Consider the following 19,434-nt stretch of genomic DNA (forward strand, 5'->3'; position numbering starts at 1 on the left):
GCGGGGGGAGGGGCAGAGGGAGAGGCAGACTCCCTGCCCAGCGGGGAGCCCGACGCAGGGCTGGATCCCAGGTCCCTGAGATCATGACCCGAACCAAAGGCAAATGCTTAGCCACCTAAGCCATCCAGGCACCCCATGGAATGTACTTAGTAATAAGATTAGAATATAAATTTAAAGAATAAATACATATATAAATATATATATATATTTGTCCAAAGAAGGTGTGTTAATCTCTTGAAGCATTATGGTACCAGGATTAAACAGAGATCATCTCTGTGTAACTCACCTTGTTTCAGAGACCAGAAAAATCCATATGTTAAAACAAGCAAACATTTCCCTCCCTACCCAACCGGGGCCCCAGTCAGAGAAATCATATGGAAATGGGACAGGGAGTCTGAGCTCTCCAAAGCCAGTTCTTGGCTGGGTCTGTTGGCTGGGTCAGTTTACCCTGTGGATATGGAGTACACCCTCCATATGAAGAGGGACAAGAGCCGCCCAGTTTCTGTGACTGCCAGGAGATGCATCATTGGTGCTTCTTAGAAATTTGTTTAGAGGAAAAAGCAAAACTTTTTTTTTTTTAAGATTTTATTTTATTTTATCTTTTTAAAAGATTTTATTTATCAGAGAGAGAGAGGGGGGGGGGAAGAGCTAGCACAGGCAGGCAGAATGGCCGGCACAGGCAGAGGGAGAAGCAGGCTCCCTGCTGAGCAAGGAGCCGATGTGGGACTCAATCCCAGGACGCTGGGATCATGATCTGAGCCAAAGGCAGCTGCTTAACCAACTGAGCCACCCAGGCGTCCCTAAGATTTTATTTTTTAAGTAATCTCTGCACCCAACTTGGGGCTCAAACTCAAAACCCTGAGATCAAGAGTCATATGTTCTTCCAACAGAGCCAGCCAGGTGCCCTGCCTTGTGTTTTTATAAACTCTTTTCTATATTATAGATTTGGGGACTTTTATACATTTTATTTACCAGAGATTTTTAGTTCAGTGCTTTAATTTTTTCACATGAATTTTAATTTTTTTATTATTATTTTAAAAGATTTTATTTATTTATTTGTCAGAGAGAGAGAGGGAGCACAGGCAGACAGAGTGGCAGGCAGAAGCAGAGGGAGAAGCAGGCTCCCTGCTGAGCAAGGAGCCCAATGTGGGACTCGATCGTATGACGCTGGGATCATGACCTGAGCCGAAGGCAGCTGCTTAACCAACTGAGCCACCCAGGTGTCTCTATTATTTTATTTTTGTAAAGATTTTCTTTTTTTGAGAGAGAGCGAGCATGAGCTGTGGGGAGGGGCGGAGGGAGTGGTAGAAGCAGGCTCTGTGCTGAGCAGGGAACCTGACTTGGAACTTGATTGCAGGACCCTGAGATCATGACCGGAGCCGAAGGTAGCCAGTTAACCAGCTGAGTCACCCAGGCCCCCCTCACATGAATTTTTAAACACGAACAAACTTAAACATATTTAAAAATAAAGTGAATGGTACATTAAACCATTATGTACTCAGATTTAACAATTATCAAGATTTTACATCAGTTACTTCACATAAGTCTCCATTTCTCTTTTCTTTGCTAAAGCATTTAAAAGAGGCAAAATAGCTTTAACATTTAAAATCCTAGGTAGCATGTCCTTACATCCCTCAGTAAATATCTTTAGAAAATATGGTCATTTTCTTGTATAAACCATAATGCCATTATTTCACCTTGTAACAAAATCAACCATGATTTCCTTGGTATCATCTAACACCCAGACAAAATCATTTTCTTGAAGGTCAGGAGTGCATCTGGACAGTATTTTTGTTCTAATCAGGATCCACATGAAGTCCACCCATCACGTCTAGTCTCTTTGTTCAATCTAGAGTGAGCAAGCTCCCCTTTCTTCCTCCCTGTCCCCCATGTCATTGACTTACTGTAAAAACGGGATCAGGTGTCCTGTAGAATATTCCACCTTCCAGACTTGTTTGTTCCCTTTGGTGTCACTGAGCTTGTTTCACTGTACCCTGAAACCTTTCCCCTTATTTTTTTTTTTTTTTTAATTTTCACAGTTCTTTTTTTTTTTTTTTTAAAGATTTTATTTATTTATTTGACAGAGAGAAATCACAAGTAGATGGAGAGGCAGGCAGAGAGAGAGAGAGGGAAGCAGGCTCCCTGCTGAGCAGAGAGCCCGATGTGGGACTCGATCCCAGGACCCTGAGATCATGACCTGAGCCAAAGGCAGAGGCTTTAACCCACTGAGCCACCCAGGCGTCCCCTTTTCCCCTTATTTTGAATGTAAGCATGAGGGGCTCAGCTTGTTGACTGGGACATACACCACATATTAGTACAGCAGAGAGAGCAGGATTTGGCTTGTAATTGCAGTGCTGAAGACCCGAGAATGCATTTACTAATTAGCAACTACACGAGGGTTTGACATAAGGTCTTTGTTAAGGGTTGTTGCATCTGCTGGAACTCACAGACCTGACTGTAGACCACCAGAGCCCCTGCAGTAGAAGGCTGTGGGAGTACTAACCGGGGTAAATTCCAACAGAATGAACTTCCAGACTCTGTTCAAGTAACTGACATTTCAGCCTCAAAAGACACTGTCAAAGTTGGAGGCTCCCAGGTTCCTTTCTATTCTAAATCTTTGTGCGACAGCAGTGGTTTTCTGATGCAGTAAGCTTTGGTTTCCCTTTCTTTTCTTTCTAAAGAAACTCTGGAGGAGAGAGGAGTTCCATAGACATGAACTATGACCCCTTGGAAGACCTTCCTGAGTAACAAACCAGCTTGCCGGCATGTTTGACAGTTCCCTTTTCTAGATTGAAGTTAACGTTGTAAAAGTAGTGGTTACTTTTTGGCATTGATAGGAGTAAGGAAATCTTTGGATAAACAGAATAAGCATGGTTCTTGATGTTTTTGCTCTAGACAGAAAGCAGTAGCATGTATATTGTGTTTGAACCCAAACTGACTCCCATTACTGTCCTGCAGGACTGGTGGAAGTACACAGCGGTCTCTATGCTCTCTCATCCAGTGTTCAAAAATAGACCAGTTGAACTCTGGGACTTTCAATTTTGTGGAATTTCCTGCAAAATACCAAGAGCTATATGAGGGTTTGGCTATAATATGTGAGGTTTCTGTTCCAGTGCCGGTTCTTGGGACAAGTAAAGACATGACTCTTAGCCGAAGACTTGAGTCACCAAGCTGCCATGCCGGCTGACTGCTGATGTCCCCCTCTGTGTGCAGCTGGGCTGTGCTGGTGACACCCACGGTGAGCACAGTGTGAGTTGCTGCTGAAAGGGCAGAGGAGGTGCCCCCTTTGGCTTCGTATCGCAGGGTGCCTGTTGTGTCCACTTATCTGTGAGAAAAGATGGATGATTTCAGTAGGTCCTGGAGAAGCTTGTCACATCTGATTGTAATCACAGCTGGAGTTCCATTCCCAGACTGATGTGTTCATCGGTGACTTCAGAAACCACATTCAGCCGTGCTTAGCTGTGCTTGTGGGGTATTCTAACAACAACCGGACTTCTCTCTGCTGCTTCCAGCTGGCCATCTTTCCTCATCCCTCCAAGCATCGTGAAAGAATTCTTTACATCCTTAATCTCCTCTCTATTTCTCCCCCAAAGAGTGCTTTGATGCTCCATGAGGGAAGGCATGGAAGTAGACCATTGGGGTTCCCGGAGATGGACTCTCACCATGCTCAGCGAGCATGAGGGTCTCTAGTGCCATTCACTTGTATAATTCTACAGCATACACCCACCAAGGGCCTTCTGTGTCCCCCAACTTGAGTAGACACTGATGTACTGGGGCAGGTGGAACCAGATTCAGGTGAAGGACTAATTCAGGCTTTCTCCCAGCAGCTGCTCCAGGAGTCTGCTTTGGGGATGTTGGGGCATGAGCCCAGAAGGCATTAGGGCCCATATGACCAAAGGAGGCAGTAGGAGGTACAGGAGGAGCTGATCCCTGGGGGACAGAATGTAAAGTGGGACGATGAGGCTAAAGTTTGAATCTTGGGGCTATGAGTTGAAGTGATTCTTAACGCTTCACTGTTGATGATTTTAAATACAGAAATTGAATAAATAGGATGTTTTTCCTAGTTTAGTGTATTGGTTGCCTACAAGAGTGTTTTCCTACCAGGAATAGTAACATACACTTGTTCTAGAATGCCTGAGACTACAGAGCTATTTTGGTGGTTACTTGCTTTTCTTAGAGCTCAAGAATTTATGTTTTCGGGAATGTGACTAGTTTAGCCACTAAAGGTTTAATACAATGGAGGGCTACCCAGATCCCTCTGTCTAGATTTGCCTTGGAAGCCAAAGGGATTAGAAGAAGGAAAGCAAAGAGAATAAGTTAATCCCAAGAATTGAACAGAGCAAAAACCCTATGGCTCTTGTACTTAAAATATCTTGGCCCCACAGGCTCATCTCCTATGCTCTGTTCAGGAGGGTCATATATACACATTACAGGCTTCCTATAAGGTAGGGCTGGGAGTGGATGACCTTCTCTTTTCCTCCTTTTTCTTGTGTTCTAGCCCCAAACCCATCGACATCTTTTCTGTCTATCCTGATGTTTCTGGTCCTGTGCCCCAATGTATGCTCTTGGCTCTTAGAACCTCAGAATAGTTTGCTTTTTCCTCTTATATGATGCTTAACTTAGTCTTAACACATTATTAAGGGATTTTGTGGGTACTTCTTTTTTTTTTTTTAAGATTTTATTTGTTATTTGAGAGAGGGAGAGAATGAGCAGTGGGGAGGGGCAGAGGGAGAGACAGAGAGAAAAGCAGGCTCCTGAGGGGCTGAGCAGGAAGCCCGATGCGGGGCTCGATCCCAGGACCCAGAGATCATGACCTGAGCCAAAGGCACACGCCTAACCAACTGAGCCACCCAGGTGTCCCCCATATGTGGATTCTTCTTGAGAGAGAAATTACTTTTTTCTGCTCTAGCTCTGGTATCTCCCAGATTCAGCTTGGAGCTTCACAGTTCCTGTGTACTTGTATCCCTTTCGCTGATCTGAGGTGCATAGTCTCCCTGGGAAGACAGGATCTCAGCACAGGAAGTATTTGACTCTGGGGACCTGCAGGCTAGTAACGCACTATGACACCCAAGAATTATGTCATAAAGCGGGAGTTCCTTTTGTGGGCCCTGGTCTGTGGCCTCTTGGAATCTAGATGCCAAGGAAATCCCTAAACAGAGATTTTCTGTTTGGATGATCAGAGCAAGGAATAAAGATTGGGAATTTGGATAATGTCTCAACAGTTTCATTACCAGAATGATACAAGAGTCATTTCGAGCTCGCTGTTGGATAATTCTTCAGCAGAGTTCTGTGCAAGATTCAGGAAATTTCAGTAAATATTCTTTATTTCTATTGCTTGTTAAGAAATGAGCAGATGGCAGCTTAGGAACAAGGTGCCAGTATACTCTTAGCTTCTGGGTACACTCACCCCTGTGCTCTCACTGGGGAGGTTGGTGAAGGCTCAGCCAAACAGTTTGCTTCTTTGGCTTTAATATTGTGACTGGTTAGTTAAGTCATTGTTCAGTCACGGTCTTACTTGACCCATACACTGAATTTGATGGTTTAATCCTTTTATCTTTTTGTCCTTCTTACTTTGCTTTTATTAGCTACTGTGTTAGAAAATTTGAAGGAGGGGCCCCTGGGTGGCTCAGTGGGTTAAAACCTCTGTCTTCAGCTCAGGTCATGATCTCAGGGTAGTGGGATCGAGCCCCACATCGGGCTCTCTGCTCAGCGAGGATCCTGCATGCCATTCTCTCTCTCTCTGCCTGCCTCTCTGCCTACTTGTGATCTCTCTCTTTCTGTCAAATAAATAAATTAAAAAAAAAAAAAAAAAGAAAATTTGAAGGTAATTGACCTCATCTCAAAACAGATGATGAAAACTATACATCTTGTTTTTTAGATTATGAAAGTATATGCATTCTGTATTTACTGTTAGGAGGAGTGTGTCCATTTGTTACATATAGTGGGGAAAAATACATACTTTTTGAGAAAAATTGGAAAGCATAGATAAATATAATAACCAAGGAAAAGATTTACTATAAGCTTGCCATCATAGGCAGACACCGTCAGCATTTGGCCGGTGTCCTGCTCAGTTTTTTTCACCTGTTCTTGCACAGTTGAAATAATACTGAGTAGAGAATTTGGTCTCTTATTTTGTTTTTGTTTTTTGCTAGCTGGTGGATCATAAACATTTTTTAAACCATGAAAAAGTCGTAGGCATTTTTTCGTATCTATGTAAGATTCCATGAAGTGGACGGCCATCTCTACTTAACCAGTCTTTCTTGTTAGACTTTTAAACTGTTTCCAGGTTCTTACTACTGTAAGTAAAGCTGGGATGAACATGTTTGGCCAAAGCCACTTCATTCCAGATTGCATTCTCTTGGGGTAGGTTCCTTGGATCAGAGGTTAAAAATAGTTCTAAGGCTTTTCAGAGGAGCTGGCCAATTTCCACACCCCCTGGCAGTTTATGAGAATACCTCATCACACCACACGACTGCCAACATTAGATAATATGACATTTAAAACTTTGCTAATTTTATAAGCCAAAATAATGGTTGGACCTAATTTGCAACCTCCCTTCCCCGTTAGTAATGCTACTGAACATTTTGGGGGAAGTTCATTACCATTTGAATTTGTTTCATGAAGTGACTGATTTTGCCTGTTTTTTTAGGGTGTCCAGTTTTTTTTTTTTTTTAAATCACTGATTTGTAAACAATTATGTAGGTGATGATTTGATTAGTACCAGTTTTTCCTACTAGACTGACAATATTTAGTTTTGTTCTCCTTATATCCACAGTGTCTGCTGTCTGCTATCTTGCCTGGTATTAGTAACCACTCAGTAAAAATTTATGGAAGGAGTATTATTTTGCTTGAGAGGGACTAGGAATCATTCCCGCCCCCCACACTTAGTTACTTAGAAGGAACTAAGTAACTGAGTGGGAACAGATCAACTCAGAGGTCATCATACATATTTTAGTGGTCCTTCAATGCTAGCATTGTGTTGCAGTTAAGAAAAAAACACACATTTATTTAAGTCATCTCTGCACCCAATGTGGGGCTCAAACTCATGACCCTGAAATCAAGAATCGCTTGTTCTACTGACCGAGCCAGCCAGGGGTCCTACAATGTGTTGCAGTTTAAAAGTATATTTAAATTTATATTTGTAGAGGGGAGAAAGCAGGACCTAGTCTCACAAAAAGTGTGTAGTATTTGGGATCTAGTTCTGTTGTAAGATAATCATACCTCTTATTCAACTTTTTGACAGGAGGAGAGATACTCAGTGCCAGGCATTTGTGAAGAGAGTCATAATGAGTCGTCTCTTTAAGATAATTATGATTAGCACCGTCTCCCTGAATGCCTTTTTTGTGGTCTTGTGGACTGATTATAATACAAAATACAACTTGTTCAGACTTTTTGAGGTAAGCAGACAAAATGAGTAGAGTCTCTTCTGTTTCATCCTTTTTATTTGTGAAAACATTTTAAGATTTTTAAGGCATTTTGTTCAAGAAAATTTTCCATAGGAAAGCTCTAAGGACTTAAAAAATATACTCTAAAATCTTTGGAAAGATGGTAACAATATTAGCAGTGGTAACGTGGTTTTTTAATCTCTCTGAATTTTCTCCTAAAAAAAAAAAAAGCACCTTGGAGGGTGCCTGGGTAGCTCAGTCAGTTAAGCGTCCAACTTTCAGTTTTTGCTCAGGTCATTGGATCTCAGGGTCATGAGATAGCCTTGTGACAGGCAAGGGATTGGCAGGGAGTCTGCTTGGGATTCTCTCTCTGTCCCTTCTCCCTGTAGGTGCATGTTCTCTTTCTCCCTCTAAAAATAAATAAATAAAATCGGAGTGTGGGGGGAAACAGAGCAACTTGGGAGCAAAATCAGAATCCACAGGCAGTATAAAAATCAAAACTAGTTAAAAACATATCCTTACTATGAGCCCCAACTGCACAGATTTAGCCTCTGAGGGAGAGGAAGCAGAGGATGTTCAATAAATATTAGTTGGAAAATATGGGCTGATATGAGAACATATTTTTTTATTAACATATGCTGTATTATTAGTCTATAAGGTAGAATTTAAGTAAACTGAAAATACTTAATTTAAGGTAGAATTAAGTGATTCACCATTTGCATATAACACCCAGTGCTCCTTACTTCAAGGGTCCTCCTTAATGCCTATCATCCTATTACCCCATCCTCCATCAACCTCCCCTCCAACAACCCTCAGTTTGTTTCCAGTAGTTAAGAGTCTCTCATGGTTTGTCTCCTTCCCTGTTGTCTTATTTTATTTTTCCTTCTCTTCAGATATATTTATCTGTTTTGTTTCTTAAATTCCACATGTGAGTGAAATGATACTGTATTTTGTCTTTCACTGACTGACTTATTTCACTTAGCATAATACCCTCTAGTTCCATCTACATTGTTACAAATGGCAAGATTTCATTCTTTTTGATGACTAACATATATATATATATATATATAATTTCATTATATGTATTATATACATTATAATTTCATATATATATATTTTTTTCTTCTGTTGATGATCAGTATTTGATATTGGGAAGGGTGTTGTTCAGTCCAGTACTGGGTTAATGCAAGAGGTTCCTGGTAATTCCTGAAGGACCTAAAACAGTCTGGATCTTGTGAACTCTGAAGACTGACCAGCCAGAGTTTCCTTCAGGGATATCCCCCATGATCCCCATCCACTTAGAAGAAATAAAAGGAGTGGAATAAAAATTGAGCAGGGGAGAGACCCAGAGATTAAGGAAGAGAAAGTCTAGATAAAATTGGAGGAGGGGAATGGAATGAAGAAACCTTAAAAATCAAGCTAGCATGTCTTTGAAAGAGAAGAGGGAGCTACATGAAGTCAGAACCACACCTTCTAAAAGTTCAGGAAAACCAATGTCATAGAAAAAAGTATATTATAAAGAGATTGAAGTAAAATCCCACACAATGATTGTGAAGTGAGAAAAGAGAATATATTGGAGAATAATACCCCTGTAGATGGTAGAAGCCCACCACAAAGACATGTCCACAAAACAGATAACAACTGTAGCATCTTATTTCAAAACAAGGTAAATGTTTAAGAAAATGATATGAAAAAGGAAAGAACAGAGGCAAAGTGAAAAGACTCAGGAAAGAATTAGAAATAAAAGACATTTCAGAAATGAAGATGTAGCTAAGAGCAATTAAGCACAACAGGTAATAGCTTAAGAGACATATTGGATTAATGGAAGAGATTTTTTTTTTTTTAAATTTTATTTATTTATTTTTGAGAGAGAGAAAGCGAGAGAGTGCACAAGCTGGAGGAGCGCAGAGGGGGAAGCAGATTCCCCGCTGAGCAGGGATCCCGATGCAGGACTTGATCCCAGGACCCTGGGATCACGACCTGAGCCAAAGGCAGATGCTTAACCAACTGATTCACCGAGATGCCCAAGGAAGAGAATTTTAAAATCAATCAATAATGAAGAAATAAAAAGGATTCAAGAGAAAATAATGAATATTGAAAATGGGGGAAGGGACACCTGGCGGGCACAGTTGGTGGATCATGCAGTACTTGATCTCAGTGTTGTGAGTTTGAGCACCATGTTGGGTATAGATTACTTAAAAATAAAAATTAAAAAAAGTGAAAAGAAAAAAGTTGTAAAGAAAATGGGGGGAAGAAAAGATCCAACATAAGGATAACAGGAGTCCCTGAATTTGAAACAGTAACAAAGTAAAGGGATGGAACACAGAGAAACCTATAATCTAAGAAATGTTACCTTAAAGAACTGAAGTTCTATATTGAAAGAGCACACATTACACACCTGAGAATATGAATTTAGAACAACAAGCACTGAAACATTCTACTAAAATTATTGGACTCTAAATGAAAGAGGGTAGAGGAAATTATGAGCATCTGGGCAAAGAGGCTGCTAAGGAAAGGGGAAGTATTGGCAGACTTTGCTAACACTTTATGCTAAAAGAAAGAAACATATTTAGGATACTTAAGGGAGGAAAATGAACCAAGAGTTCTAGATCCATTAAAACTGATGAAATTTCAAGTATAATGCACACAGAGATACACTGTCATCAGTCATGAAAACCCTTGGGTGATGTTTCCTTAAGCCCTTCTGTCAGAATCTGGTAAAGAATAAATTGAAGCCAACCAAAATGACTAGAGACGCATCAACATTAGGATGGATGGTGAGTGTTAAATACAATTATTGGTAGAATTAATGCTAATTGTGGGCTAACAAGGAGAGAATACGCCATAGAATGAATCTGTCCTCTGATGGTGAAGATACAGTATGACTCAAACATGGAGGAGAGTGGGGAGAGTTAATGCCCAGAAAATTTTAAACCACTTTTAAGAGTCAAATTAGTGGAGATATATTAGAGTAATATCATTTTGAGACTGTTGTATGTGTCATATGGGATAAAGTCGATGGGCAAACATGGGACAGTTTCATTCTCTTACCCTCTCTGTTCTTGGGAATCAGTATACTCATGGAAGAAAGGAGAAACAGAGGTAATACAGACAATGCTAAGTAAAAATTCTCCAGTTTGACATTAAGTTGGAAATATCAGGATAAATGACGAAAGTATTTTATCCTTAACCATGAAAGACCTAAACATTGACCACTCCAGCAGTTACACAGCCATAGTGCTCACAATTCATGTGATTTTGAAATGCCATTTCTCACTGAAAACAAACTAGGGATTTTTAGAGAAATGATTGACCACAAGTCAAGGCAAAAAACATACCAGAGGAGTAAGGAATATCTTGTCATATTAGCAAGGAAGATGTCAAAGATTACGGGGGTTGTGTCAGAAGGACTCAGGAGACAACTTAAAGAGCCTGCTACTAGCGGAAGATGGGACACTTTGAGCTTTGATAAGGATGATAATTAAAATGGATTGGAATGCCTCAAATAATCCATAAGTTCATAATGATACCAAAAACTAACTGGTCACTTTTGGAGGGTAATAAGGAACTAATTTTTATCTCTAAAACATTAAGAGAAAGAATCAAGCATTATTGACCTAATATGAACCATATTACTGAGTAACCATACAGTCAATAAGAGAGAACTCTCTTTATAGAAATATCCCAGTTAATAAGTGAAAAAGGAAATGATAAAATTAGAGTATCACTGTTTTCAGCCTCTAGTGAAGAAATGGATCTAGGCAATAAGAATGAGTAGCCGCTACCATCATCAGAAGGGAGACAAGCAGATATATGCTTGCTATGAAAGAACAGAAGCTATGATCTTGCTAAAGAGATGAAACCTGAATCCGGTCTAGTCTTTGGATCTAACTACCTGTTTCTGGAAGATAGAGGACAGGGGAGCATGCTGAGCTGCATCATGAGTGTGTAGGTAGCAAAATCTAGACTGGGAAGTTCTACCCATCAGAATGCCTGGATTCATCAATAGGTAAGTTGAAAGGAAAAAAAGGAATGGAAGACTTAAAAGACACCAAATTTAAACAGATTTTAAAAGGCAAGACTAAAGTATTAGTTCCAGGGATGTATACATGTGTTCCTATCTATAGAGAAATCCAAGAAGTGATGACTATGAAAATCAGGATAGTGGTTAATTTGGGGGAAAGGAGGAAGTTGTAATTGGGATGGCACACGTGGAGGACTTGTGGGATAGCTGGTGAACAAAGTTGTATTTCTAGACCTAGGTGGTAGTTACAACGTGTGGGCCATGGAACAGTCCATTAGGCTATATATTTGTTTGTGTGGTTCTATATGTATGTTTTGTTGTATAATAAAATGGATAAAAATGTACTCGGTCGTCTTTTATGGTAAATAACAAGTTTCTTTCTTGGTGGTGAAAGTGGTCAACATCAACCCAGCATGTAGTCAGAGGCCATGGAGGTAGGTGGTGGAGGACCCTAGTCAATGCATGAAATGCGCCAGTGTCCATTTGGCACCACATCTCTGAACCTGTCGGTGTGGCATTGCACTCCACAGCATTTGGTAATGAACCACAGAGCATCATGTTAGGTATGGCACTTGATAGGAGTCAGGGCAAGAGCTGAGTTGAGGAATCTAAATCTGATTGCCCTGCAGAGGCCATATGGGTCACATAACGTACCTCCCGTAGCATCCCGGTTTGCAAGCCTGGGGGAAATTCTGTGCTGTGGAAGGGATGCAGATTTCAATGTTAGAGAAATCGGGGTTTTTGGCAAGTTACTTAATCTCGAAATTGTTGCGCTTCAACATTCATAAAGTGATGTCATTAATGTACACAGGGTGGCTGAGGTAATTGGATAACATGTATGAAAACCCTTGATTAACTGTGAAACTCTGAGAAATTATTACCATTTTGGAGAATCTCAACGAAGGTATCAGGAAAGTCCTGAGAAGGCCCTGAAATCTCACCTCTGGAAAATCTTGAGACTCTGCAAGCAGGAAATGAAGGCTAAGGCAGAGACATAAACTGCTGGACTATTTTTTTTTATTATTTTAAAAGATTTTATTTATTTATTTGACAGAGAGAGATCACAAGTAGGCAGAGAGGCAGGCAGAGAGAGAGAGAGGAGGAAGCAGGCTCCCTGCTGAGCAGAGAGCCTGATGCGGGACTCGATCCCAGGACCCGGAGATCATGACCTGAGCCGAAGGCAGCAGCTTAACCCACTGAACCACCCAGGCGCCCTAAACTGCTGGACTATTAAATGTCTGCTGCAACACTCAGAACCTTATGGCAAAGGCTGGGAGAGTTAGTGGGTCCAGGCATTTATGGGAATATCTGCCCATTCACTAGCAGACCATTAAGTTAGCTGAGTGGGTCTTTAGCCAGACATGACAAAGAATACAGACATTACAGAAGTACTTCTGGAAAGTTTCTTCTAAAAAAATGGCAATAAAATTCTAGGGAGTGGGGGTCATCAGATTTCTGGGGTTCCACTTTTTTTTTTTAGATTTTATTTATTTATCAGAGAGAGAGGGGGGGAGAGAGCGAGCACAGGCAGAGGCAGAGGGAGAAGCAGGCTCCCTGCTGAGCAAGGAGCCCGATGTGGGACTCGATCCCAGGACGCTGGGATCATGACCTGAGCTGAAGGCAGCTGCTTAACCAACTGAGCCACCCAGGTGTCCCTGGGGTTCCACTTTTATGTAATTTACAATGTCCCTTTTCCAACAACAACAAAAAAAATCTCAAAACACACAAAGAAACAATGTATGGCTCCTACACAAGCAGATAAAAGTACAGTCAATAGAAACTGTCCCTGAGGAAGCCCATCTCTTTGGCTTACTATGCAAAGGTTTTTAAATTGGAGATTGTAAGTATGTTCAAAGGACTAATGAAAAAATATCCTATCTAAAGACCCAAAGGAAAATATGAGAGGAATACCTCACCAAATAGAGAATATGAGTAAAGAGAGAAATTTTTAAAAGAGCCAAATAAAAATTCTTTAGTTGAGAAGTACAATAATTGAAATATTCATTAAAGGAATTCAGTAGCAGATTTGAGTTAGTGGAGGAAGGAATTGAAAAACAAAGATAGGTCAACTGAGATTCTCCAGTGTGAGGCACAGAAAGAAAAATGAAGGACTAGGGGGTGCCTGGGTATCTCAGTCGGTTAAGAGGCTGCCTTCAGCCCACGTCATGATCCTGGAGTCCTGGGATTGAATCCTGCATCTGGCTCCCAGTGGGAGTGTGGGTCTCCCTCTCCCTCTGCCTGCCACTCCCACTGCTTGTTATCTCTCTGTCTGTCAAATAAGTAAATAAAACCTTAAAAAAAAAATGAAGGACTGAAAATGATCAGAGACATGTGGAACCTCATCAGATAAACAAGGCGTCCCAGGAGATGAGAGAAAGGGCAAAAAAATTATAAAGGAATAATGGCCCCAAATTCCCCAAATTCAATGGAAAACATTAATCTACATATCCAAAAACACCAGCAAACTCTGAGAGTAGACTCAGAAATTCATCTAGACACATCATGAACAGACTGTTGAAAGTCAGAGAACTTGAGAGTACCATTGGAGAAACGATTCATCAAATACGGAGTATCCTCAGTAAAATTAATGCTGATGTGTCACCAGAAACTATGGTGGCCAGAAGGTAGTGGGATGTTGTATTCAAAGTGCTGAAAGAAAAACAAACAAACCAAGATTTCCGCATCCAGAAAACCCATCCTTCAAAAATGAAAAAGATGAATGATGTCAGTGAAAATGGTAGGTACTTAGGTACTCTAAGGGTCCATCTGTCCACAGAAGTACCTGAAAAGGGACAAAAACTCTCAGAACTCTGGAAAATAGTCAAAGATTTATAGCAAATGAGTGAAGATTGAATCAAGAAAGTCAACTTTTACTTTTTATTCTTTTTAAAATATTATTTTTTTAAAATATTTTATTTATTTGTCAGAGAGAGAGCACAAGCAGTGGGAGAAGTAGGCAGAGGGAGAAGCAAGCTCCCCAAGCAAGGAGTCTGACAAAGGACTTGGATCATGGGATCATGACCTCAGCTAAAGGCAGATGCTTACCTGACTGAGCCCCAGGCATCCCAAAGATTATTTATTTTAGAGAGAGTGCAAGCAAGTGCAGGGGGGGGGGGGTGAGCAGAGGCAGAAGAAGAGAGAATCCCAAGCAAACTTCCTGCTGAGCATGGAGCCCAACCCAGGGCTTGTCACAGGGCTCTATCTCATGACTGAGATCATGACCTGAGCTGAAACCAAGAGTTGGATGCTTAACCAAGTGTGCCACCCAGGCACCCAAGAAAGAGTCAGCTTTCAAAAGATAAAACTTTACAACATTTTATTTTGTCCCTGGCCCAGTCCCCTCCTCCTCGTGGTGATGGCCCTGAAGATGGCAGCCTAAGTTCTCATTGTGGAATTCTGGTCTCCTTGGTTCCTGAAGCCACAGAACAGACTTTGTTCTTGGGGCGCCTGGGTGGCTCAGTGGGTTAAGCCGCTGCCTTCGGCTCAGGTCATGATCTCAGGGTTCTGGGATCGAGTCCCGCATCGGGCTCTCCGCTCAGCAGGAAGCCTGCTTCCCTCTCTCTCTCTCTGCCTGCCTCTCCATCTACTTGTAATTTCTCTCTGTCAAATAAATAAATAAAATCTTAAAAAAAAAAAAAAAAAAAGAACAGACTTTGTTCTTAAAGAGTTATGTTGTCTCTTTTGACCTGTTTGAGGGCTGCCTGAAGGACTGATGCAAGGCAATTGCCTTTGTTTTGCCTGACTTGGAACTTTCTCAGCACAGAAAGGTGACTCTGCAGAGAGCATTTCTTAAAATCATTGAGAGACAGATGAAAAACTCACTGCTATCTAGGGCAAAACAACAACAGCAACAACAACAAAAGACCAGTTAACATAAACAAAGGACATGCTGAATGCCTTGAAGAAAGTCCAGGAGAGTCAGTCTTTGGAAAATGAAGGCATTAACAAACTTCCATGTATGTGGTAGAGTTTAGAGAGCCCTAAATGCCGTACCAACTGAGCCAGTCAGGCACCCTGCAAAGAATACAGTTTTTAAAAAAACTGTTGAGCCAGGCCACTAAACAAACAACACTACCCACAGAAAGTAACAAACTCTGAGGAAAGGGAAGAATCTGATTTTTTAAGGGGGGTGGGGACGGAGCTCTAAGGAAACAATTATTATATACTATTGAAGCTAAGGTTGTATTAATTAAAAATAGATTATTACAAGTTTAAGAGCTTAATTGTAACCATGAAAAACACAATGAAAAAGTATACAGAAGAATGAGAAAAGAATCCAAGTGGTACACTACAAAAGAATCAAGCACAAAAGAAAGTCGTAATGGAGGAATTAAGGAACAAAAAAGAATGGGACGTATATAAAATATTACAAAATGGCAGAGGTATTTCTTCTTTATTAGTAATTACTTTAAATATAGAGGAATTGAGCTCTCCAATTAAGACAGAATGGGTTATTTTTAAAAAATCCAAATATTGGGGGCGCCTGGGTGGCTCAGTGGGTTAAGCCGCTGCCTTCGGCTCAGGTCATGATCTCAGGGTCCTGGGATCGAGTCCCGCGTCGGGCTCTCTGCTCAGCGGGGAGCCTGCTTCCCTCTCTCTCTCTCTCTCTGCCTGCCTCTCCATCTACTTGTGATTTCTCTCTGTCAAATAAATAAATAAATAATCTTAAAAAAAAAAAAATCCAAATATTGGGACACCTGGGTGGCTCAGTCATTAAATGTCTGCCTTTGGCTCAGGTCATGATCTCAGGGTCCTGGGATTGAGTCCCACGTTGGGCTCCCTGCTCAGTGGGGAGCCTGCTTCTCCCTCTCCCACTCCCCCACTGCTTGTGTTCCCTCTCTCACTGTCTCTCTGTCAAATAAATAAATTTTTTAAAAAATCTTAAAAAAAATCCAAATATATGCTGTCTACAAAGAATTTATTTGAGATCCAAAAATACAAATAGGTTGAAAGTAAAAGAATAGAGAAATATATAACATGCAAGTAGAAATGAAAAGAGAGTTAGGTTGGCTGTACCCAAATCAGACAAAATAGATATTAAGGCAAAAACTGTTATAGGAGACAAGGGCATTATATATTAACAAAAAGGTCAATTCACCAAGAAAACACAGTGATTTTTCTCAAATGCACATAAAGCATTCTCTGGGATAGACCATATGTTGTGCTTTAAAGCAAGATCCAATAAATTTTAAAATATTGAAATCATGCAAAGTATCTTTTCTGACAACAGTGGAATGAAACTGGAAATCAATAACAGGAAAACTGGAAATTTTTCAAATATACGGAAATACTCTTAAATAACCAACAACAGGTCAAGGAAGAAATCACAAGGGAGATTAGAAAGTACTTTAAGGTAAATGAAAATGGACACACAGGGGCGCCTGGGTTGTTCATTGGGTTAAGCCTCTGCCTTCAGTTTAGGTCATGATCTCAGGGTCCTGGGATTGAGTCCTGCATCTGGCTCTCTGCTCAGCAGGGAGCCTGCTTCCCTCCCTACCGCCCCCCGCCGAGGCTGCCTCTCTGCCTACTTGTGATCTCTCTCTGTCATAAATAAAATTTTTTAAAAAAATTTTAAAAAAGAAAATGAATACACGACTTAACACATAAGGAATATAGTCAATAATATTGTAATAACTTTGTATGGTGACACCTGGTAACAACACTTACTGTGGTGAACATTTCATAATGTACATAAACATTAAATCACTGTTCTACACCTGAAACTAATATTGTATGTCAATATACTTCCATTAAAAATAATAATAATAAAACTTATAGGATGCAGCAGAAGCAGTGCTCAGAGGGAAATACATACCTGCAGATGCCTGCATTAGGAAAGATAAAAGATCTTAGTTTAATAACCTAACTTTAGACCTTAAGGAACTAGAAAAAGAAGGGTAAACCAAACTGAAAGCTAGCAGAAATAAGAAAATTAAAAAAAAGATTAGAGTGAGATAAAAAGACAAGAGACAAAATCAACAAATTCAAAATTTCATTTTTTGAAAAAGATTGACAAAATTGACAACTTTAACTAGATTGAAGAAGATAAGTGAAGACTCTACTAATAGTAGAAATGAATGTTGAGACATTCCTACTAACCTAAGAGAAATAAAAAGGGTTATAAGAGAACACTATAAACAATAGGCTGCCAACAAATTAGACAACCTAGATGAAATGGACAGATTCCTAGAAACTTACTAACTGCAAAACCGACTTAAGGAAAAAATAGGAAACTGACATATTAGAACAGTCCTATAATAAGTAAAGATGTTAAATCACTAAGCAGGGCGCCTGGGTGGCTCAGTGGGTTAAGCTGCTGCCTTCGGCTCAGGTCATGATCTCAGGGTCCTGGGATCGAGTCCCGCATCAGGCTCTCTGCTCAGCAGGGAGCCTGCTTCCTCCTCTCTCTCTCTGCCTGCCTCTCTGCCTACTTGTGATCTCTCTCTGTCAAATAAATAAATAAAATCTTTAAAAAAAAATCACTAAGCAAAAACCTCCCAATAAAGAAATGCCCAGGACCAGATGGCTTCACTAGTTACTTTGCTCCTGCATTTATGTATGTGTGTATGTGTGTATGTGTGTATGTGTGTGTGTGTGTGTGTGTGTGTGTATGTAAAAGAGAGCACAGGCAGGGGAAGGGGAGAGGGAGAGGGAGAAGCAGACTTGCTGATGAGCAGGGGGCCCAACTTGGGGCCCAATCCCAGGCCCCTGGAATTATGACCTGAGCTAAAGGCAAATGTTTAACCAACTAAACCACTCAGGATCCCCTTCCCTCTGCATTTAAAGAAGAACAAATACCAATGCTTCTCAAACTTCCAAAAAATAGAAGAGGATGGGACACTTTCAAATTAATTACATCAGTCCAGCATTACCCTGACCCCAAAGCCAGAAAAAGACATCACAGGAAAAGAAAACTACAGACGGATATTCCTTATGAATACAGATGCAAAAATCCTCATGGAGATAGTAAACAATAGGCTGCCTATTTTTAAGGATTAGACATCATGATCATGACACCATGATTCATTACTTGATTTATCCCTGGAATGCCTTATGTTGATATGAAAGTCAGTCAATATAATATACCAGTAGAATGAAGGAAAAAATAAAATCCAAGTTTGTATCAGTTCTTGCTAAAAAAGGATTTGACAAAATCCAATACCCTTTAATGATTTAAAAACAAATAACAGGGGTGCCTGAGTGACTCAGTGGGTTAAGCCTCTGCTTTCGGCTCAGGTCATTATCCCAGGGTTCTGGGATTGAGCCCCGCATCGGGCTCTCTGTTCAGCAGGAGCCTGCTTTCCTTCCTCTCTCTCTCCTTGCCTCTCTGCCTACTTGTGATCTCTGTCTGTCAAGTAAATTTTAAAAAAAGAAAAAAGAAAACAAACAAACAAAACAAAACAAACTAGAAGTAGAAGGGAAATTCCTTAACCTGATAATGGACATTTATAAAAAAGATCCAGTTAACATCATGCTCAGGGGTGAAAGACTGGAAATCTTTCTAATCTATCTAAGATCAGGAAAAGGACAAAGATGCCTGCTTTTACCATTTTTAAAAATTATGCTGGAAGCCTTAGCCAGAGCAATTAAGCAGGCAAAAAAAATGGCATTCATATTGGAAAGGAAAAATTGAGATTATCTTTGTTTGCATGTGACTTGATGTTATGTATAGAGAATCCCAAATAATACACACACACACACACACACACACACACACACACACACACAACTATGAGGACTATTAAACAAATTGAGCAAAGTTTTTGACACAAGATCAACAACAAAAATCAGACATTTCTGTATACTAGCAATGAACAATCTGAAAAGGAACTTAAGAAAATTTGACTTACAAAAGCATCCAAAACAATAAAATGCCGAGGACTAGATTTCACCAAGGAGATGAGAGATGGGTGTCCTGAAAACTATAGAACCTTGCTGAAAGAAATAAGACCTACATTAGTGGAAAGACATCCTGGATTAGAATTCATGAATTAGAATACCTGTTAAGACTTGTTACAGGGGTGC

General features: G+C 40.4%; 1 protein-coding gene across 2 annotated transcripts in view; it reads left to right on the forward strand.

The window, feature by feature from the left end:
* The first annotated feature begins 2,272 nt into the window (after window positions 1–2,272).
* CATSPER3 (cation channel sperm associated 3) overlaps window positions 2,273–19,434 on the forward strand; it is a 41,426-nt gene continuing 24,264 nt past the window's right edge. For both annotated transcript variants that reach the window (XM_059174617.1, XM_059174618.1), the window contains exons 1-2: window positions 2,273–5,311; window positions 7,244–7,397. In XM_059174617.1, the coding sequence (XP_059030600.1) occupies window positions 5,211–5,311; window positions 7,244–7,397 (255 nt within the window). In that variant the 5' untranslated portion in view covers window positions 2,273–5,210. The remainder of the gene's footprint in view (window positions 5,312–7,243; window positions 7,398–19,434) is intronic.

Source organism: Mustela lutreola, chromosome 5, assembly GCF_030435805.1.
Source record: "Mustela lutreola isolate mMusLut2 chromosome 5, mMusLut2.pri, whole genome shotgun sequence".
Taxonomy (NCBI): Eukaryota; Metazoa; Chordata; class Mammalia; order Carnivora; family Mustelidae; genus Mustela; species Mustela lutreola.